The sequence below is a fragment of the Pagrus pagrus genome, assembly GCF_965226575.1.
Source record: "Pagrus pagrus genome assembly, chromosome: 19".
Classification (NCBI taxonomy): Eukaryota; Metazoa; Chordata; class Actinopteri; order Spariformes; family Sparidae; genus Pagrus; species Pagrus pagrus.
The window spans coordinates 15,943,772-15,968,025 of NC_140203.1; the positions used below are offsets into that span (position 1 = coordinate 15,943,772).

Below are 24,254 nucleotides of genomic sequence, written 5' to 3' on the forward strand. Positions count from 1 at the left end.
AAAACAAATCCATCTACTGATCATATATTTCTAAGAAAGCGATCAACGGATGATGCCACCGCGTTAACATGTAACCGCGTCACCATGTGAATGTGGGGGTTTTCTCCGATGAATCAGAGAAGGTAGATAAACCTGTGTGTTGTGTGTGAGGTGTGTTGAGCTTGTTATGTCCTGCTCAATGTTTCCTCACAGAGACATGTCTTCACCACAACATCTCGGATCAAGCTGTTGCGATCGATGGGCAGACCGTGTTCCGAGCCGACAGAGCGCAAGGACTACAGCGGGATGAGCATGGACTCTGTGTTCACGTCGTTGATGCTTGGTGCTCAAATGCAGTCGAAGTGGAAGTTTAGCTGATGTTGAACTTTAGATGCTGCCATCTTGTTGCTGCTGTTAAACAACAGCCTAAAAGTTGGCAGTTAAACGGACTGCTTTACCTTGGGCTGCGGGAGGAAATGAAGCACCTGTACATGAATATATACAAGCTTCACAAAGGAAGGCCCTGGCTGGCTGGTGGATTTAAACCCATTATGTTCTTGCTGAGGTGGCAGTGCCAGCCACTGCACCCCCATGCAGCAATCCTTTAGTGAACAATGGTGTAGAAACTCTCTCTGGCTGCATGCAGAGGTTAGCAAAAAGAGAAATGGTGTCTTTTCCTGAATAAACCTACAGCACATCTAAAATACAATTGTTTCTATATACAAAAAGGCAATGCACAGTAATAAACAACAGAATCACATAACTACCTTATGTGTGTGCCATGTATTTCTACAGTACACGCTGTACTGTAGTAGAGAAGGTGTACTGTAAGCCGAGAAAAGACTAATGACAAATGATCTATTCAAAAGGAAAAGATGAAGAGGGGAAGGAGACATCTGAGATATGTTTAGGCCCCTCAAAACTGCTTAACACTGGCCTGATATTTATTATTCATTGAACGAACAGATGCTTCTGACTTATGGAGAACCGGAGCTCAAATATTCTTTAAATGGCTGAGATTGACGGGGAAGCTCACAGGTCCTGTACTGTGTTGGCCTACAGCGCCTGTGAGTACGATCTATATTGCCACTGCAGCACTCTCAGCTATTCAGTTCATATCAATTATAAATAAAAGGTCTATTCCCTCCAGCACCTCCACAGTAGGCTATCTCCCCGCCACTCGCAAACACTGGAGCATCTCACAGCCCATAGCAGGAGATTGAATGAAAGCAAAATGCAGGAAGTATCAACAATTTTTTAACATTACTTGTTCTTTTTGGAAATGGTGATACAACAGCAGAGAGAGCAGTGTTCATATAATGAAATCTTATTATGTTTTGTAGCTTTGGAGAGAAAATGCAGCAGTTATTCCTCACCGTGATGTCGAAGTCAAAGAGACGCCAGAGTGAGGTGCTGATAAGCGAAATGACGAGAGAGGCGATAGCGGGCGAGAAGATGGAAAATGACTTTTTGTCCGTGAGTGAGGAAGATTTGAGTCGTTTCAGGAGCAGCTGGTGAAACTTTTTAATTACCAGGTTTGAGAAAATGTTCACTCAAGAGAGGTCAGAGAAGACAGAACTAACTCTGTACCAGATCATTTACTAAGATCATGCTGTCTCCTTGCAACTACGCTGCACACTAACAAAGAAAGAGAATGTTAGTTGAGTCTGAAGTGTGTTTTCGCTGAATAATCAACTTCTCCGCCTGCACTGATTTAACACAATCGGCAAAGCAGCTATAATTGCACTATTAGCAAATAAAGAGTTGGGGGGCAGTTTGGGGGCACTCTGCCATGACCAGGAGTAAGAAATACCACCATTGATTATTAACTCAAGACCTGCTGTGATTTATACTCTCCTCATTAATTAGATATTGATTTATAACATAACCTGTTGGCCTGACAATCTGTTGGATTTGGTTATTGTGAACTGTGAGCACTAAATACTTTTAGCGAGATTAAATATTAAGCCTCCGTTGTTTTCCCGCTCCTCATACTTTCTCACTCTTTAACATTAAGCGGGGAAAAGCCAAAGTCAGCAGTGGTAAAACGGCCGCTCTTGGTTAATGCCTTTCCATATTCTGAGGACCCCTCTCCTGCTTCTGGAGCCCATTTGATTAAAATAAGCCAACAGAGCTGCGCAGTGCTGGACTCTGGTCTCATAGCTGGCCAAATAAAAGACTCTCAAGCCAGACTGACAGAGTCGGGAAAGGGTGAGGGGAGGCAAGCCAGCAAAAAGTAAACAAACGCACAACAACAAATTACAGAATGGACAGGCTTAGCTTCAAAGTAAAGCCTGACTGACACACATAGAAGCTCCCTGAGAGAGGGAGGAGAGAGATGTTGGGTGACAGGAGTGAATTAAAGTCCGTGTGTGAGTATCTACGACAATGGGTGTTATTCATCAAGGGAGTTTTAGTCTTTCTGTGCAACATGGCCTCATACTCACAGTTAGAGACATTCACACTAAAACAATGTCATGACTCCTACTGCGTCCACAGAGCAACCGCTGTGAAGCAAGTGAGGGTTATCTTAAAGGCAGCTTGGCGAGGTCTTTGAGCAAGAGGGGCAAGTTTCTTGTTTCTAATGTATGCAGGCCAGAGTCCAACAGATACATTTGGTTGTGGTTTTACACAATTATAATATATATCATATAGTTACAATAAACATCTCCTCTGGCGTCACAGGAGCTGCATGCTGACATGCTCCTTACTTTATGATCTACTTATCTCATTCTATTTGATTAGATATACCTTATATGATGGTGCTCCTTTGGCATGGTCTGATAGAATAAGCATTAATGTAACCTCAATGCAAAGCAGTATAGATGAGCAGACATTTCCTGGCTTCAGGCACACATGAAAGCTGCTATATTTAATATTGTTTATAACAATTGATCAAATGATCAAGTGTTTAATGTGAAAACTATCACTCGACTCTACAGTTTCCATCAGCTCTACGGAGCTATAACTTCTTTTAGATAAATGTGACAGTGTTAGTGACCACCTGAACATGTTGGTGCTGAAGAGATTTTCCTCGGGAGTTGGTGGAGACCAAAAATAGAGCTAAAAGAAATATGAATAATGGCCATCTTTGACACTCTTCAAAGGAATATAACAATAATACAACCAATGTTGCTCTGTATTTGCTGGATATGCAGATTACTCTTAAAGAGTAATCTGTTTGCCATATCAACTTAAAGCAACATTATGTAGAAAATGACACTGACGTGAAATGTTGCGCCCCCCACAGTTTCTGAGTGCAACACCACTGTTGTAAATACAAATCCCAGGTCTGTAACAATTTGTCAGATGTAAAGTAGGTGCCAACTACAAACAAAACTCATGACGTCATAACAATGTTATGAGTTGAAACTTGTATGTTGAAGTAAGCATGAATGCAATGCTGTGATCCTACTCTGGCTGAGACAGAGATAACATTCACCCTATTACAAGACACTGTACCATCAAAATCTTTTTGAAGTTGTTATTTTATGGTCAACAAGTTACATAATGTTGCTTTTAAAAGTGACTAAAATATTAGAGTTTTGTTTATGGATTGTTTCTGTTTGCCCCAAAGCCAAAAAAATCATTAAATACACTGACTTTCCCACAGTTGCTGCCTTTGAGAATCTTTAACAGGATTTTGGCTTATTACAAACACACTGACATATGGAGCTGAAACCACTTTATTGATGTATCGATATGTAAATCAATATAAAGATTAAGGGGACTATTTTTCATAATTGAACAATCAATTGAATAATTATTCATTTGATGTTACAGCTTCTCCGCTGTAGGGTAAAGCTGCTTTCTGCGACAATATCATCTTGACTCTGGGAAATTGGATTTTTCACATTTAAAAGGCCAAACAATTGAGGAAATAATAAGCAGATTAATCAATAATGAAACTGACGTCAGTTACAGCCGATCGATATAGGTGGAAATGATGGTCAATAACTAATTAGGAAGTAGTCAGAAAAGCTGTATAGAAATACCAAATAAATACTCGAGGCAGGAACAGAGTCACCATTAAAAAGTTTGTCCGAGGAATCCTGCTTTATTTATTTATGCTGAACAGCTATTGGTGTTATCAGCCTTAAAAACTCCAGTCACAGTCTGGCTCTAATGCCACCATGGTTATAACTGAGAGGGAAAATAAAACCAAAGCTTTCTAGAGTAAAATAAATAACCCTAAAAGAAACAGTTTCCTTGTTTTGATCTCTCACTCTGTTTATCTGTCTGCCTTTATTTCTGTCTCTCTCGCAGACTTGCAGTATGATATAATCAAGACGAGGGGCCGGATGCATTATTCTGTGTACACTCAAGACTAAAACTGTGTGTACGCACGAAGACAATACACGCGGATTCTTCTCATCAAGTCGGACGTACGCCTCTATTTGTTTTATAAATCTGAATCAATGTAGAAATGGACCTCATTCCCACTCCCACAATTATCCATAAATGGATGTAGACATGCCCTTCAGCATCTGCATATCGATAATTGCCACTCCCCACCACTCATTAGACCAGTCAGTTAGGAGAACAGAGAAGGGAAATTTAACCAACAGCATCAGAGCATCAGGGCTGCTGTGATTACGCACGGCTGTGGCTATCTATAGTGCTTGTACTGCTAATTTCTCACATGTACTTGTAAACCATCATAGGTCATATCTCAGTCATACATAAGCAGGCTAATGGATGACTAATCTATAGAGCTCATATCAAAGCAGACTTTACAGAGTGCTCGACGATTCAGGATCAAATGAAAAGAGGGAGATGATGGCTCGCATGTAAATAAGAAGAACAACAAAGTTCATTACTCATCATTCATGAATAATTTAAGTTTAGTTGATAAATGCGCCTCTGAGAAACATTTTACATAAAACACTAGACCGCAAGATAAGAACAACACAATCTGTGAAATTGGCAAAAAAAACCAAAACAATGTTTTACTACCTTGTATTTCATGTACACTTCCTCATTGCACCCGCAGCTAGAGAAAACTGTATGTGTGAGGTTCACACTTTCACACCACCAGGCTTGGGGAGTAATGGGATACATGTAATGGGATTACGTAATTAAGATACAAAAAAAAAGGTAACCATATTCCAGCGCAGTTATAGAAAAAAAGATGTTATTAGATCACTGATACATCCAGTAAAGCTGATTACTTAGAGGATTACAGTTACAATTACGCTTCATGAGTCTCACACAACATCACTCTGGTTTGGAGTGAAACCAAATACACAAGTGTGTGTTCTTACAGAAGACACACTCAATATTAAGCAGTGTTGTTAAAGGTACCCAAAAGTAGTAAAATTAAAAGTCACTCATACGAATAGTATTTGAGCAAAAGTCTTGAAGTATCTGATATGACATGTACTTAAGTATTAAAAGTAATTTTCTGCCAATACATGTACTTTCACATCAAAATATGTATCAGTGTTTTTTACCCAATTGTGGATAAAACAAAATAATTCCAAAAATGTGCTACTTTGGCTCTGATGCAGCATGTAATCTGCAAAGTACTGTAACTAGTAAATAAAGTGATCAAATAAATGTAGCAGAGTAGAAAGTACAACATTTGACTCCATATGTAGTGTAATGGAAGTATAAAGTAGCATACAATTGAAAAACTCAAGTAAAGTTCCTTGTACTTAAGTATAGTACTTGAGTACATTTACTTAGTTGAATTCCATCACTGATATTAAGATGAAATTAAAGTAATCTTATAGATATTTCTTTTCACTTGTCTTTTTTTTTTTGCACATGTTTGGTTTTGAGGTAATCCACTTACATTACTTCAATATTGTGATACTTAGATTACGCTACCTGCAACATTTCTAAACAGGTAACTAGTAAATGCATGGGAAAACATTTTTGCGCACACTATACAATCTTCTTTAACAAATAACAGTTTATGTGTGGCGCGAGGTGTACAGTATGCATGTGTTTTTGAAGTGTAAGCATCATTTACATATCTTGCCCCTGGGCGGAAAAACAAGTCTGGCGCATAAGGCAGAATCCACCAGGGGTGAGAGCAAAAGGGAGAATTAATGTTGTCAAAATGCACAGGAGAAAGATAGTGCAGTGAATTAGAGGCCCGTATATACACAAGAGGACTTAATTAAGCTATAAGGGGCATTATGGCTGTATGCAGATGGCTAATGCTGCCTTGAGGACACTTAGAATGCCGCTGGATAGCCTCGCTGCACAACCTATTAGCGCTCTGCCAGGCCATTTCCAAATACAGTTCCTGACAGCGTGACAGTGTGACTGATGGCGGCCTGCTTGAATACTGCTGGCTGGTCCTGATGTTGAGATAGCACTGTGTGTAAATTACAGATATGAGGGGCGCTTCTTCTTTGACTTATCTGTTCCCCCTTCCCTGCAGAGGACACGACGTCTTGCTAATTCTGCTGTTGCCTCCGCCTGTCACTATCTGTCAAGTGCTGGAATGAAGTCAATATGGAGAAAAGCTGCATTTGGCCAAACTCTAATTATTCTAGACAAAGGCGCTCGCCCGTGACCAAAAAACAAGCTAATGTTGAGCTTCCTGCTAATGGCCCTGATTATAATACTATGGGACTGTGAGAACAAAGCTAATGTTATTGCGTTTGAAACAGAGTGAGTTTCAGAGGCTATGAATAAAATGCTAATGATAGCATTTGGGATGTACTGTAAAGAGCTATGGGGGCCACACTGTCTGTCTCCTCTAATGAGCGAACAGAGAGGCACAGCGAGGCACGATAAAAGATCAAAAATTCATCGGAGGACGCAGTGAAAGCAGCTACTCTCAGTTGGCATGTTCTCTGCATGTGCTCCCTTTCAAGCTTGTTCGTGAAACTGCTTTCATTGTCTCTCATCCAGTCTACGTTGTTGGTTTGGGGTTGCACAATCGTCTCTCTCTAAAAGGCCCGGATGTCAAAGAACTAGCTGCGACGAAGGTCGACTGTTGTGTCGCCTCACGTCTCAAGCAACACTTGAACACACCGTTAAGACTACAGCCGGCAGGCAACAAGCTCGTACGAAATACCTCTCTGTGGATATATAAACGATTGTTATGATAAAGCAGCATTTCTCGCTAATGTAGCCGCTTCTAATCAAGAATACTGTATGTTTGATATAAGGTTGCAAATGGTACTGGTGAAGAGGCAGAGGAGAAATATAAGGAGACATAATGGATACTACTGCAACAGACTCAAGGGGCTTTCCCTATCTTTTTCTGTTCCTCTTTTCGTGCACTGATCCGCTTACCCAAACAGCCAATCAGAGTGATTTCTCTCACAGACAAGCCACCGCCAATTCTGCACCGCCGTCCAGCGCCAATGTTGTGGGACACACCACACCGAAAAAACTGAAACTTAAAACTTAAGGTTTTACCTCAGCTGACTGACTTGATTATGAAAAAATAAGCAATAAAGAGGGATAGATTATTCGCAGAGTAATTTAAGAGTAAGGACCCACTTTGGGCAATCCTGGACTAGAGCCACAGACACTATGGCCCAACAATGGCCGACGGTAGATCATTAGGGAACGTACAAACAATGTGCAGGCATTTGTCTTTGTGAAAATGAGAATTCACAACTTGAGTTCAGTGAGTTTATAATATCTCAGCAATGTACAAGACCTCTCGAGTTCAGAGGGGGGGCTGTGTGCCTCTGCAACTACAGACAACTTGCTCTTAGCTTCTCGTTTGCAGTTTGCAGATCTTTTGAGCTGTTTAAGAGTACCAGAGAACCACTGGCGGTAACAGAGTCTCACAAAAATACACAGCAAGAATTGATCTAAGCGTACGATCAAATCTCCTCGTCCTAAAAAATGTATTCTTCTTAAAATCAATCGTTTCCTGTTTGAGGATATTGATGCATTAAATATTCCTTCAACAGGGGAAACTGCTTTGAGAAACAAGTGCTGTTATCTAATCTGCAGTACCAGAATTGTCGAGTTCTCTAGTTTTCAGAACAATTAAAGTTTAAACTGAATGTTAGACTGACTTGTTCAGACAAACGTTTGTGCTGCCTTCTTGGGATTGATCTCGCATTTTAAAATACAATGTCTAGACATAAAAGATAGAATATTGTGAGTAATCAATAGAACAACAATACAAATTGCTCTGTTCTTTTATCCTGGAAAATGGCCTGGAAGAAATGATAGGTTTCAGCCATTGCTGCAGCTTTAATATCTCAGATCTTTTTCTGCTTTTACGCAGTGATTGCAGGAGGATGAATGACTGAGTTTAAGAGATATAACTATGATAACAGTTCATTTGGACACTGTCTTCTTCCCTATTTGGTTTTTTACCTTCAGGTTTCTCCGTTCGTGCAATTAGGATACTTGTCAGCAATCCTAGAGTTTAAAGTTTCAGTTTACAGCAGCTGTCAAATTTGGACAGCGAGGAGTCTGTATTTCATGTTTGGCAGACTGTATGAGAGTGTGCATGTGTGTGCTTCTCTGTAGGAGTGTAGGCCAAAAGCCATCAGAGCAGGATGAGAGTTTTATTGAACAGAGGTGTCTGGCAGTCTGTACACAGACGAGTGCTGTTGAGTGCCAGCAATGATCGCTGTCTACCTACGGGTTCTGCTGCAAAGGTGGAGATTCATGCCAATTACTAATGTCCTGTTTAATCAAAGTAATTGTTGGCTTACCTGCTACTAAGGGAGACATATTATGCTAATTTCCACGTTAATAATTTTGGTTTGGTTACTACAAGAATATGTTTAAAAAAAACAAAAGAGTTTTCTCATACTGTCCAGTGTGCCTTCTGTCTGAGACCCTGTTTTTGCTCCTGCCCCTTTAAGGCCCCCCTTCTGAATACCCAAGCTGTTCTCATTGGTCAGCTCACACATGCCTGACCCAGCACCACTGACAACAACAGAGCAGCTGTGCTAACTAGCCACGAGGCATTCATTATGCAAATGTGTGACATGGTGATGTAGTGTGATGTCACAAAGTCACTGAATTATAGGCAGGACTACTGACGAGGCGTTTTAGAAACACTGTTTTCTGTGGGAGAGAGGAGCTTCATCTGGCAGGGACTTTGGACTTATGTTAGTATTTAATAGGCAAATGACGCATTACCTAATTAGAAATATGCTAATTGGCATACATTTCGAAGATTATAAGATACTTTCACTTCACAAGGAAGAAAGCAAAGTTACTTTTCTTGGCCAAAAGTCACAAAGAATAAAAGGAAAAAAAATCAAGTTTAAAAAAAATTAATTCATGAATCTTACTTGGAGAAAGTTAACTGAAGAGTTGGACAAACTTCAAGGCAAAAGTTAAATTTAAATTCTCCATCATTGAATGAATGCAATTCATTTTTTCACAATGCAGAATCTTCCCACATCAAAAGACTCCTGTACTCCTTCGTGGGCTCCCAATTCATTTCAGATGAAACTTCGATGTATTTCAGATGGCACTGAACTGCATGTTAACCAACACAAACCCCCAGATGATGGGTCTCAACAGTCAGACAAGACTTTTCTCTTTGAACTATCACTCTCTGGTGAGAGGCACACAATTCTTGGTTTCTCTAATTATTAAGTAAAAAAGCAATTCCAGCATTGACAAAGGAAGTTGTTCACTTTTACAAAAGACATTAAAAGTTGAGAAATATATAGTCAGAGTCTCAAGGCTACTCTGCTGGCCAGAAACCATAAATCAACAGTGAACTGCTGCCTCACCAAATTGCCTTAATGAAAGTTTATGGAGTGCTCCAAGGCATTTGATTTTCTACGTGGCCATTATCAACGAGGAAAATTAAAACTATTCTTATCTCTTTGCAGCATACCGAATTCCTTTCATTTTGGAAAAAAACAATTTACACAGTCATTATAATAACACAATTAGCAATCTGAAGCCACTTGCCAATTCATCCATGTTTGGACTTTCTAAACCCAAACTCAATTAACTTCTAAGTCCACACAGTCTGAGAGCTGTATTAACCAGATTACTGGCAATTAAAAAGGACAAGCTTTGTGTGAAAAACACTTGAGTTTGGCTTCTGTAAGGGACAAATTGATAATGATAATTTATTCTATTATGTATTCATGTATTTATTTATTTATTTATCAATCAATCAATCAATCACTCGTCCTTGTCACAATCTTTTCCATTGTAAGTCTTATGTGATCGGTATCAAATATGTAGTATAATATGCTCTAAGGTGCAATATGTAAGAGTTGGCCACCTGTCAAATTCCTGCAGCATATCATCAGAGTAACTGCTAACTGCTGCTTACAGTAGGTGCCTTAACTAGTTAGCTCAGTTAGCCGTGCAGCCAATGTTTACACCACTAGCTAGCTCAGGAGCTTTGGACCAGGATGGGCCAGGACTAGCTGGTTAGCATGCTAACTTCAGTAGACATTTCTGGAAAACACTGATTGTTCAACATCTTTTTTTACTCCTTGGATTAATGTTTTTAGTGTTTGCACTCCTACAGGTGGGGAAAAACAAAAAACAGCATAGTAACAGTCATACTATCATTCTTGGCAATATACTGTAGGACGTAATGTGGGCGTATTTTAATCTGTGGTTTAACTCATTTCCCCCACTGCTTTCTATTGCTTTGACAGTTCTGTAGTTAGAAAGTATCAGGACAGATTTCTTAATGTGTCGGCTCAGTACTCCAGTAACACACTGGGTTTGACATGAAACGAGTGAGTCTCTGCTTCAATTTGAGGGTTTTTACATTCACATCAATGAGTTGTGAAGCCTGTGACTGCTAGACATCAGAAGACATTGGTGTCTTCTCTGGTGATGCTTTGTTTTTTGCTTTTAGCCCTCAGTCTCGTCTTCATCGAGTGAAAAACACGCTCGGTTGGATTTAGGACAGCTGACTAACTCAGCCAGTCAAGAGCATTCCAGTGTTTGGCCATAAAAACCCTCAGATGCTTTTAGGATCATTTTCCTGGTGCACTTTGTGTTAAAATGGCCACTACACATTTCCCCCCCACAAGGACCTCGAATACTCAGCTGGAACTTTAATTAAGCACTGTCATTTTACATTTCTAAACCGGTGTGCTTAAATGGAGCCAAAGGAACGAAGGACAGCAAATACTTCTACTGGCTGGACTGACTAAAAAGGTCCTCTCAGAACCTGGTATGGAGGATTGAAACTGCCAAAATAAAAAAACAAGTAAAAAATAGGAAAAATAAATATATAAATCCCTGTATAAATAAATAAATGTGTCATTAAATGCACCAAAAAATAAAATTGTAACTAAATGTTGGCATTTACTAATTTATTCAATGTGATATAAACCGATATTTCTGCTTTAATTTGCCACTGTATTTATTTGCCTTTGTATTAATTCAACTATTTATTTACTTTCTCATTAAATTTAATCATTTTAACATTTTTCCCTTTACATTCTCCTCCACAAACTTATTGATTCTTGTACTTCTTTTTACTTTTTTATGCGTCTTTGCCTCATTATGCAAACGAGGGGGCTGTCAATCAATTTATGTCACATTTTTATAAATTAATTAATACCTTCATTTATTTTCAGTTGTATTGAATGGCAAATGTATTTATTTATTTATTCATTGAGCCATTTATTTATTTCCTTAAATTATTTTTGATTTCGACACCAGAGTTAGTTGTGTCCTGTACACAACTAGTGTACTGTAGTACTGTAGTACTGTACATTCGTACGAATTTGAGGTACTTTAATTAAATGTTTCTTTTTCCACTCCAATGAAACTCATTCTCCACTTTATATCTCACTACAATTCAAAGGGGAATATTGTACTATACTCTGTTACATTATTTGACAGCTTTAGTGAATACAAAGTAAGATACACATTTAAAACATATGAAAATCTTAAAGAATAAGATGCTTTGTTACAGATTAAACTACCTGATGATAAATGCAAGTACAGCTGAATCAATGAATTAATTCGTCAGTCTTTGAATAATTGTTTAAACCATTTTCATGCTGAAATGCATTTTTTCCACTGCTTGGAACATTTTATTTTTACAAACAAAGCACTATGAATTGCAAACAATCAATCAGTGAATTGAGTGAATAATCAGGAGATTAATCCAAAATGAAAATACTCATTAGTTGCAGTCCTATTGCTGTAAAAACTGTAAAATTTGTTGCATCTCAGCCAAATACGACAGTAAATTGCTGCTTACACATTAATGCACGGGTAATGATGAATAAATGATGACTATGAGCACTTTGTCAGTCAGGGGAGCTATTTTTCCCTTTAATACTTTTAATACATTTACCTTATAAACTTCCATACTTCTACTTAATTAATATGACCACTGGCTTTTAATGGAGTGCTTTTTTAGTTTGGTATTAGTACTTTTTTATTTGAAAAACAAAATGACTTATGCTTGAATTGTCAGGTAAAGTTTCCCATTCGTTCCTTTCTAATTGGTCTCTGGCGGACCCGAAAAGGTTGAAGTTTATGTAAAAATGCATGTTGTTGAGTTAGAATTCGAACAGATGGACCACTGGTGCAATATTCAGTACTCAGTATCTTGAAAACCACATTCTTGATGGCGTAATCCTGCATTAATACAAACTTTTAAGTGCTACAATGAGTGATGTCAACACTTTTAGACGCCCACATATCTGCACACAAACAAGCATCCAACTTCCACAGCTCCCCCCTCCCCCCACTCCTCACCATAGCTAGAGGTACAATGCCCCCGAGGTCCTGCGGCGCCAGGCGGATGATGGTCGGCACCTCGCTGGTCAGGGTTCTGGTGAGCGGGTACTCCACCTGCCATGTCACCTCCCTCCCTCCCTGAATCACCATTAGCCCGTTCACCTCCAGGTCCACCTGCAGCACTCGCTGGTAGCCTGCTGCCTCCACTCTGCAAGGAGAGAAGATGTGTGTCAGGAGTGGATTTAGATAAAAGAGGAGGGCAGGAAACGGGGGTGGGGGGGGAGAGGCAGAGACAGATAGGTGGCAATTGGAGAGGATAACAAGACGGAAATAAGGTGGGAGTCAAAAGGGATGAGGGAGTAGCAGGGAAATAAATGAGGTAAAGGAAGAAGGAAAAAGCCAAACAAGACCAGGGAATAATGCGAACACGAGAGTCAGTGAGACTGTAAATGAAGAGAGGGTGGAAAGGGTTGAGGAAAAAATGGAGCAGAGACAGGGAAGAAGATTGGGATGTGAGCTAATACAGAGCAGACATTGGTCTTTATCATCCATTAACAGGAGCGTTTGGTGTTAGAGGGACTGATAAACAGCGATTGAGAATTAATTGCACATTCTAATCAGGCGCAAAGAAAACACAAACATCATGGAAGCAGATGATGCATACGGATACGCTATCTTTTCCCAAAATGTAAGCAAGGTATCCTTAATCTCACAATCTCATATGAAACTAATCGCGGCGCTATTGAAATTCATTCTCACATCTGCACAGAAACACAATGTTGGCAAGAAAAAAAGAAAAGCAATTTATTCTTGCAATACGGAGCTTCTCTTGGAGCAGAGATTGCCCGAGCCGGGCGAATAATTTCCTCTCAGCTGATGGAGATGCAAACAAAGCAGAAAAAAAAAACAATGAATGCGAAACAAAATCCTCCAAACTTATTTCATTTGCTGAGTGCTAGCTTTGATCAAGCTGCTGCCTCTGCGCCAGGTGTTCTCCGTCACAGTCAGAACTTGATGCAACACCTTTTCCAGTAAGAGCCCACAGATAAACTGTACGTGCTTCCTATAAGACAGCACGTCTTATAGGAATATAATTCACACTTAGGAAACTAGAAAGTGTCCCACAAAAAGCTGAATTAACATATTCATGGAGGCAGTAGATGTATGTGTCTGAGGCTCTTTTTGAATGTATGTCGGTCCTGCCCAGTGTGTTTGTTGTTTGCTTGTCACACAATTAAAACGAGGCTGGAGAGAGCCCAAATTGAGCATGAGGAGGGGGGGTGCTGGTGGTGGGGTGGGGTAAGATCCAAGGTTTTCCTTGAACATATTTTGGCCAAGCCTGTATTTAAAACTCCCCCAACTCCCCCTCATGTGTTCGCACTTCAGACGCTCGCCTCACTTCAAAGTGCAGATTTAAGGATCCACTCTGGTAGAGAAGTCTGAGGGAGAACAGTTTTGGGAGCCTAAAATAAGTGTGGACGAAAAGAGCTTGAATAGCAATCCCGGTTCAGGCGGAAAAGCTGATGGTAGTGTTCTGAACTATACTTAATATTTTTCAAAACACCAGCGAGGAGCTGTTGGAATACAGTTCTGTGTGAACATAGAGGAAGTATACAGGTAGACTGAGGTGTAGCGCAGCACGGTCAGTGGTGATACTTTTCACATTGTGGAAAATCCACCACTTGAATAACACTTCTTGCTGGTGTTGTCGCGATAATGAAATTTCTAACTTTGATACAATACCTTGAAAACTATCAATTTTCAATACCATGTTTGGAATTGACCCAACACACACTATCAAAAGATAAATATAGTAAGACTTGTGTACTGTGTTATAAGCAAAACAGCATTTAAGGTGCTTGGGTGTGAGGAGGCGTGCCTACAGTATGTGTGACGAATGAAAACATTTGTTTGTATTTTTCAACTTACACTAAAGGATAGGTGGTTAGGATGGTGGAAGTTAATGAGGTCAAAAGTTATTATTTTTAACAAATCTGTCAAATCTAGTCTTCTTTCAGATGATGCTGCATGGACCACACCATCCTGCTGCCTTTATTGCTCAGAAAGGAGCCAACTGCGTAGTAATCCACAGCTAAAATTAGTAACCAACAAATGCAATATATGTTCCTGTATGAATAATGTTTGTTAAAACTAGAGTACGCAGCTGTTCTTTAGTATTCAGTATTCAGAATTCTTCTTTGCACTTATGTTTGAGCTTGGAAATTATGCAAATTTGCTACATTTTATGCAATTTGCTCGTTGTATTGGCCGATTTTCCACCTAAGCACTTGTTTTTAACGTTTTTATGTGCATAAAGTTTGTGTAAATAAGCAAATAATGACCTATAGTGAGTTTTTGCTCCTGTTACTCTCGGGAGGGGGTATTTTGACGTCACAAAATGGCATTTGTCAAGTGCCTGGATTTTTCTTGTGTTGGGTTAACTTGTGTTAAGCATTCATTTTCAGAGATACTGCTATTCATTTGAACTTGGACCATATAAGACTATATGATGTGGATCCACTGTGTTTTCCAGCTAACAGGGGCAGTCACAGGTCATCTGCAGGCTTAGTTTTGCATTAACAAATTCAGAAAAACGTAAAAAAACACAATGTGTTCAAACTCAGATACATCAATGACATCAAAATACAGAACTACAGTCAGAGCTTCTGACTGTTGGGGGAAACAATTCAGACTACAACTTTTGCAAAGATGCCTGTACTCCAAATGATTCAGCTGATCAAAATCAAAATGATAAACAGTTCTATATTAACATTAGCGCAGCATGATTCATTGTTACAGCATCAAAATCACAATGTGTGCATGCTCAGTAGTCACATCACTGGATGTGCAATGTCAAGCAAGCCAAATGATCTCAAACGCATCATGCTACAACTTCTTTCTGCACGACACAAAAGGAAGAGGCATGCCATCTCATTTGATTTCAGGTTTAAGGGCTCTTGCATACATTGGAATCTGGTGATGTGAGTAACATGCAGGCACCAATCACAAGCATTCTTTACTGATGAATCAAACAAAGCAGGGTCTACTTTGGTTGTTTGATAAAATGCGCTCCCCTACAACTCACCCCAATCATTCTACACTGATTAATTACTTCCAAATACAGCTATTCTCGTATTTTTTCCATATTGCAACATATATCATGCTTTCCTACTTTGCATTGCTGGGAAATAACTGCGAGGGGATTCATGAAAACATTCATAATAATACCGCAAAATGAGTTGTGATGACATAACCAAGAAAAAAAAAACAACCCGACATGGCTGCAAAATTAGAAACACGGTGCTTGCATTTCTTTAACCATCCTTTAATGTGAGGCGCCGCTCGGAAATTTCTAAGCTTGTTTTTCGCTCTTTGAAATCTGTTTCCATCTCATCAAAGTTACGCATCAAAAGCAAAACCGAGCAACTACTGAGAGCGAACATCCCTTACTGTAGGTGGTGGCTCTGTAGCAGATTTGCTAGAAATCCCTACTTTTAGTCGTATGTGCGGCTGTGGACTGTGAGCATCAGTCTCTCGCTGCAGCTCGAGTCCATCCATCAGCCTCTTTTCCAGGTTTCTGCCTCAGACAGCCGCAGTGGGACATCCTCCGCTCGCCGACAACATGCTGGGCTCAGGGGTAGTGACTGCAGTGATTATGTGGTTTTGCGCTTATGGTGTACAATTACAGCCAAATCAATTATCTGCAACAGACAGTCGTGCCTTGCAATGAAGCTGCAAACAATCGGGGTTTTTGTGCTGAACACAACAATACGACTCCGCTTCATCCCTTATTCAAGCTGTCTCTTACTCTGTTGTCTTTATTATTGTGTCTTTGCTCTGTTTGCTTCATGTCCTCTCCTCCCTCCTCTTTAACTTAATCCTCCGACTCTCCTGCAGTGTTGCGCCGCTCCCAACAGAGGGCAGTTCGTTCTCCCTCACCCTCACCCCCTCCTTTCAACCAGCGTGTGTTTGGGATGATGAATGTCTGCAGCCCACTGGTTGGAGAGGTCAGCCCTGCTTCCTCCATGTCTCATTAGAATCATAACTGCACCGTGTGCCCTTTTCTCAGCAGCATTACCATACAATTCAATACACTCACTGGCTACTATCACTTCTGCTCTGGCTCGTGGACGATGGGGGATGAGAGCAGGAGGGGAGACAAAGCACAGAGCTGAAGCAGGGTTAAAGCAAAATGTCTACTGGGATCACAGAACTGAGTGTGCCACTCAAAGAGCGAGCGGCGACAATGCCCCGGTATTGCAGTTTGTTGCGGTGAAATGAGGTGGAAAATCGGTCATGTCATTTTGAGGAGGCTTTTGAGGTATCACCATTTGTCAGCCCTATTGTCGTGTGTGAAAGCACAAACAGAACAAGGCAAAAGAAGCCACTCAGACGGGAATACGTGAGCGCTTTCAATTCTGTAAGATACATTTCAAACACACTGTTGTAGTAACAAAGGGGCTGTGAGCGTAAAAGACGCGGAGGAAAGTAAAAAAAAAAAAGACAATGACAAGAAAGAAATTCCTTTTGTTCGAAAACAGCAAAATAAAAGTGGAGCTAAGGAGCACAAAAGCCCCGTTAAACATGCAGCCATGTTTTCTTCTTTTTCGCTCTTAACGCTGTGGATATGTGGCTCTGAGAAGAGGTAGTGGAAGAAAAAGTCTGCTGTCTCTTTCGGAGACTCGAGGGGGTTCCTTTCATGCACAGCAGTGATTTGGTTAGCACTGACAACAATGATACATCAAAGACCTGAATCTATTTCAACACAGCGAATCGACAGCGAGTCCAACAATAGATGCAGGGGGGCTGAGATAGTTTGCCTGTGTTTGTACAGTATGTGTTCATATGCACTTAGATTAAGCTCCTTTCAGGTAAAAGTGGATATAATTCCGTCCATTACGGGAGCCAGAAGACCACAGGATTTGCTCCACGGGCGACAAGTCCGAATCGTTTCTCAGCCAGTGTGAGGACATGGTATAAATAAACTCGCTGGCTGAGAAAGATTGGCCATGACTGCATATTTTGTGTGGTCAGATTTCTGTGGTGGGGTTCTCCTGCCAATGAGAATTTGTTTGTTTGATGTGCTGTGGAGAGGATGCCTGTGACCCCCTGCACTCACAGTGCTCCATGTGTGCGCTGCAGACGAACAAGAGGAGAGGACATCTGCGTGAGAGTGCGTTCCAAGAAAGATGTGTTGAGACGCATACCAGTGATTCCTGGCCTAGTTGCAGTAGCTGAAGACATTTTCGTTTATATTGTATATAACTCGCTCTCCATCTGGAATCTCCGCTGTTATGGTCGGCGCCTGGCAATCTTGATATTTTCTGCCAGAAATGGTTGTTTTTGTTATGACTTCACAGCAAGATGGTTTTGGTCATTATTAATTCATTATTAAGAGGATTAGGGCCACTTTCTGACTTTAAGCTCAGAATTCAGGAGTTCAAAAAGCCTAAGAGGATTCAGGTCGCTGTAGATAAAAATAAAACTTGAGTTTGACTTTTTTTTCAGAATTCTGAGTTTTTTCTCTCAAAATTCTGACTTTTAGCTCAAATTTCTGACTTTTTTAAAAAGAGTAAAAAAGCTATTTTTAAAACTCTTTATTTCCTCATCATCTTCAGTATCCTTGAACCCATGGTGACATCTTCAAACTGGCTTCAAAAGGCTTGGATCTGTGAATGGGATTAACTGATTAACAAAAATTGTTTAATTTTCTGTTTCACCACTACTTCTTTTCCTTTAACAAGTTTACTTTCGGTGCAGACCTGCTGGCACCGTGAAAGTACAAACAGATGGAGAAACTGTATGGACAACAGTATGCACAGTTGCCTCCGCCATAATTGAATCCTGACATGTGAGACCAGCAGTAATTCAACAAAGTAGGTGTGACAGTGCGCGGGATGAGCAACTCCTGCCGGCCATCTGTCTTCACATAAAGATCCATCTCCTGCTTTGATCTCTCCGGTGTCGGCCAAATCTTAGTGCTAACGTGTTAAAATTTAATTAGCAATTATTTGAGGGTTTGAACACGGAGGAAGAAGCAGAAGTCCTGCACGGTGTCAGTCAATCATTTTAGATTGGAACAATGCTTCAGTTGGCAGAGCTTCATCTGGTTAGACTCCAGGGAATTTACTACACACCTTTTGTTAAGACTTTGCAGTGTGCAACAGCTCCGTCTGGAAATGTGATCATCTTAAGTGAGCGCTTCTTTCTGTTGGTTATTTATTCATGTTTGGAATGAAAAAAACGAAGCTAATCAGTGTTAACGGACAGTTTACAAGGTTGCTCATAAAGATGTATTCGGAGCTGTTCTCATCTCAATCTTACAGGGATAATCTGGACGTTAATTTGACCATTTAACAATTAGTTGTAGGATAGAAAAATATGGTTCATTGTGCTTGGTGTAGGCCGTGATAATGAACAAGACTCGCAGACTCTCCCGCCACTCGACACTCATTTCTAGCAACTCAGTGGTGGTGCTTGAACTTTTACACTCAGGTACTGTCTGCTGTGTTTAAGTCAGGTTGTTATGAATGCACCAATAAGCAAAATTATTTATTTATCTAGTTTAGTTAATGGCCTTAAAGGCTAAGTTCACTTCAAAATGAAAATGTAGCCAAATCTTCACCCGAGTTTCGTAGTCTACAAAACATTTCTGGAGCTTCGCAGCAAAACAGCGTTGCAGCATTCTCTTGAACGACTAAAGTAGATGGGGGACTAAAAAATGTTTGAGGATGAAACGGCTCCATGCAGCTCGTTCAGCGTTATTCAAGTTTCAGGAAGCACCAAGATGCCAAATTGACTTGAAAAGATGTTATTTACACCCCTTTTAAACCAAATCTTCATTGTAGCTGCTAAACTGAGAGTGTTAGCGTGCAACCCGTCTAAAGTGGGTGCACAAGCATGTCAAGATCTCGAGGATTCCAGAGACTTGATGTATGCTGGACAAGCTGTATTGAGTCATTCTATTTTATTTTTCATTTGTTTTGCTATATCTGTAATTTTTTACAGTCCCCATCTACTTCAGTTGTTTAGGAGAATGCTGCTATGCTGTTTAGCTGTGACGCTCCATAAATGTTTTGGAGCTACGAGACTTCACCTGACTTTACATCAGCATGGGGGGAGTAGATAATGTCCTAATTTTCTGGATCCCCCTTGTACTGTTGAACTTCAGATAGCTGTTCCCAATCTTTACGTAAACACTGCTAATTGACTCTTGGTTTTAGCTCCATACTCTTGGCATGAAACTCAATAAGCACACCTCTGCAATGTGTTGAGCTGTTCCTTTAAAAGGAGCTCTCATTCAGCAGGGTCAGACGGATTCCCCCGTTCTCTACGTGGTGACACGGATGATTTGCTCCTGCAGCTGTTTTAATTATTCGTAGTTCACTTACTCTCCAGCTGTGTGTGGCTGTGAGTGTTTTCTGTTCTCTGAGTCCGGATGTCTCTCCAAACAGAAATATGTTTTCATTCTAATTGGTTCAAAGACCTCGAGGGGAAATCGGATAGTATCACGATGAATGAAACCTGGTGTCAACAGGAGCTCCATCTGCTGCTGACTAGAGTGTATTCATGAAGGTCAGTGCACATTAATAGTGGAGACCACCTCTGACGGCTGAAGTTCAGTGGAAGCTAGCCCAAGTGTGTGTGTAATGAGGTCATTTAGCCGGGTGTAGTTAGGGGTCATTAGAATATCATGATTAATAAATTGGGCTCTGGTTTAGCAGGAACCATATTTTGTGTGTGTGCATGTCCCCCTGGAGAGTCAGGGCTCCTCTCTAATGAGTTCCACTATCTCAGGTCTAATATCTGTCTCTTCCTCCTGACGATGCTAATGAGATCCTATTGAAACAAGCCAAACTTGCCCCCCCCCCCACCCCGACACTCCTTTTCTACCGCACCAGTGAACAGCAGACCTGAGATTGGTTGAACGTGATAGTTTGGAGAAAGTAGTTACAGGCGAGTTATTCAGACAGCAGCGCCATTAGGTGGCCCTGCGAGGCTTGGGAGCAGTGGCGGACTCAGGACGTTGATGGGCAGGGGCAGGAAAAAAGGTAGTAAAATATAACAAAAAATTGTAAAATTGTAAAAATTTGTGTGAAAGATCGTGATTGATTTTTCATGAAAAGGCAGGTTTTTCCTCACTTGAATTGAGGGTCTGAGGACAGAGGATGTCGTTCACTGTACAGATTGTAAAGCCCATTGAGGCAATGTGATTGTGATTTCGGGCTATATAAATAAAATTGATTTGATTTGATTTGATTTGAGTGAGCCACGTCACAGATATTAGCTATAAATGCACATCTGCACTGTCATCCTCGCCTAGTGCTGTTTGCGAGACTGGCAGCTTTTCCATCCAGTGGTGCCCGTTTCATCTGTGTGGAATGGATGTGTTTATGGAGCAATAAACATTGACACATGACAGACAGATAATGAAAGAGATCATAAAATGAACCCATGTCAAGAAGCAGATGAAACGTAAAATAACCAATTTATGTATGCTGGAGATTTCCCCCAGGATCTATCAGACCCGCGACGTCAGCCTTGTCCTTGTCAGTACAGATTACTATGCGTTAACAGTAGGCCTGCGGAGTGCAGAGGGGGTGTCGGGGCAGAGGGTAAAAACTGAAAGAAAAACATTGCAGTCCTTCTCCCAAATTGCCTTTTTGCTCTGTCTCTTCTTCGATTTTTTCTAAAATAACCCCCCTTTTTTTTCTGTCGCTGAGCTGCATCCTGCCTCTCTCAACTGCCAACCGTTTTATTTTCTTTCTTTCCCTCTGCCACATTTTCCCTATATTCCTCTCAAACGGTGTGTGAAATGAGAGGATTCGGGCTTCCTGCATGAAACAGATGTGGCTCCACGCATCAGCCAATCACGACGCGGCGTCGCCACTCTGCACCATATCGCAGGAAAAGCCAATCGGAGGCCAAAACGCAGCCGAGAAGACACAGAAAATTGGAGATGTTAACATGGTGCAAAAACTCTCTGGTGAGCTCACCTATTAAGAATTCAATCTCATTCAGATCGTGACCAGAAGTACGATGTTAAAGCAGAAGTTAAAGTTTAATGTATTGCATGTACTGTAAATCAATAATTAAAGTAGTAGTATTTAAACTCCTTCATTTCAATTCAGTCTCCGCAGCATGTGTCTGGGAAAAAGCATGCACTTTTTCCTCGAACATACTGTTTTTCAAAACGCACTGCTTATCACATAGCAACAGGGTGCCTGAAAATGTGTGTAAATTGATCTCAGAAAAAAAAAAAAAAAACATATCAAGGGAGCGTTTCAACTGTCTCGTCAAAATGTAAACCTCAAACAGAAATGGCAAAAAAGCCTCCCCATCAAACGCTGAGGCATTTCACAAACATTCTCATAAATATCCCTGTTTATATGCAACGAAACATACAGGCTTCACATTGTATATTTTAACAACATAACAGCGATTATACTGAATGTACAGCATGTGTTCTCAGCCAGCGTATGATGTTAATGCTGAATGTATCTGCAAGATGTTCACTGTCAACACGTTTAATTTGCTTTCCCTACAGTCTGCTGCTGGCAACCCAGGGATGATTAACACGAGCAGTGCAGATTTGTCTGTTGGCCAGTGTGACATTTTCTACAGATATTTGGTGATCCCCTGTATGTATTCTTTGAAACATCTTGAATTCCACTGGATGGATTGGCACAACATTTGGTACAGCCATTCATGTTTGCCTCAGGATGAACTGTGATAACTTTGGAGGCCCAATAACTTTCCCTATAAGGTCATCACCGGGTCAGAATGTGTCCAATACTTTGGTTAAAAATGACTAAACACCTACAGAATTCATGACGGGACAGTGCACGTCAGCCCGGCGTAGAAAGAAATAGCAGGTAACAAAGCTCTGCTAATTTCCTTTAAGTGCTTCACAGTAAAAGTCCCCCATTTTCAGTTACTCAAAAGCTTTATCTACAGTGTGAAGCAGCAATATCAGGAAATGTGGGGCTTCTTGAAACAGCAGAACATGATGAAACAGAAAAATACAGCAGATAAAAAGTGAAAGTACAAACAGGGACGCAGGAGAGAAACTAAAGAGATTCAGATAGAAGCTCGAGCTGAACACACAGAGACTTTTAAAAACATCTTTCTCTGTGGTCTCCCGCACAGACATGAGCCTCGCATTCACAACACAGGCTTCTTTGAGGTGGAGAGGGCTGCATTTGACAAAACCATCCTGCTCAATTTGACTCCACAAACACAGAGGGCAGTGACAGCGCAGCAGAATGAGGAGGAGCACTGTTAACATGTCCTTCCCCGTGTTGTCAAAAGTCTTGGACACACATTTATTGTGTTTCTTACAATATCTCCGCACCTCTGAACAATAGGTTTCTCAAAAAGTCCGTGTCTAGAGTTGATATTTTATGATAGCAGTGTTTTTTTTTAAGATAAATAAAAGTATATAAAAATTTCAAGTCATGTTACCCCAAAAGAGGGTTAACATCTGCATTGTTGTTGTGAGCATGTTAGCATCCTGACATAACATTTACTCCAAAGCTGTGCCTAATTCCAGTCAACTCGTAACTTGAAAATTTCCAACCTCCAACTAGAAAAACGTACGATGGAACGCCACTTAATTAAAGTGGTCTGCAACACTGGCAGCAACTAGGATGTATATGTAGACTACGGTAATTGTATAATGCTAGTAAATGGAATAGAGATATGTGTCAAAGAATAACCTTGCCTTAAAATAAATCCTGGCGTCTGTAACCTTGTGTCGTTCATCCATGCAAGGACACTGCACTGCTGAGGGTTCAGAAGTATACGGAGAAGGCAAACAAATGTTTTTGTTAACTTTTAGTGCCGTGCACCCGGAACGCTTGGAAGTCGGGAGTTGTAATTTTCAACAAGGAAACGTTAATGAAATGTTGAGAGTTTCAGTGGTTACAATGATGCATTCCTCATGTTGAGGAGTGTGAACTCAAGGTCCGCCTGGCCCTTCATGATCTCCCTTCATGGCTTGAACCAGGGTTTCCATTCAGCCACATCTCGTAACCCCAACTGCATCAACTTCCTTTTATACTCTGTCTTCTCTGTGTTCACTCTACACATCTTCCATGCGTTGTTGCCTCTCACATGCATTTGTAATGTATAGGTTGAATGTGCTGCTTTGGCACACTGATGCACTGTTAATTAAGGTCTGCATTTGAAACTGCAAACAGAGAACACCACAGCTAGTTTGAATCAGAAAGAAAATGTTTTTAAGGTCCGATACCTACACTGAAATAAAAGAATTGGGTTGAGTGATGTCCTCGCAAAAATTGGATTTGCAGAAACGCCTGTCTTCCATTCTCTCTGGAAAATTAGCAAATTCCTCCAAAGTAAAGGCATCTGAGCTCGAGAGCCACCCAGCACCACCATCACCTCTTCGAACGTCGGCCACGAAGCTGCTCTCGATGACCATCAGGTGGTTGCGAGCCATGCTTAAGCCAGCGGAAACAATGCAACACAATCAGTCATTGTATAAGCACCGTCCTCTATCCCCTTATTGATTTCTGTGAGCTTTGGGAGTGTTAGTAAAATTCTCCAGAGGGCTGTGGTGCTCATCCTCTTATCCTGGACAATAAGATCAACTCAGTGTGACTGGCTAATCTCCGCCTTGGAGA

General features: G+C 40.7%; 1 protein-coding gene across 1 annotated transcript in view; it reads right to left on the reverse strand.

Moving 5' to 3' along the window:
* LOC311275056 (transmembrane protein 132C) overlaps positions 1–24,254 on the reverse strand; it is a 165,652-nt gene that overhangs the window by 34,884 nt on the left and 106,514 nt on the right. The window contains exon 5 of the mRNA XM_084383247.1: positions 12,628–12,817. Coding sequence (XP_084239373.1) covers positions 12,628–12,817 — 190 coding nt within the window. The remainder of the gene's footprint in view (positions 1–12,627; positions 12,818–24,254) is intronic.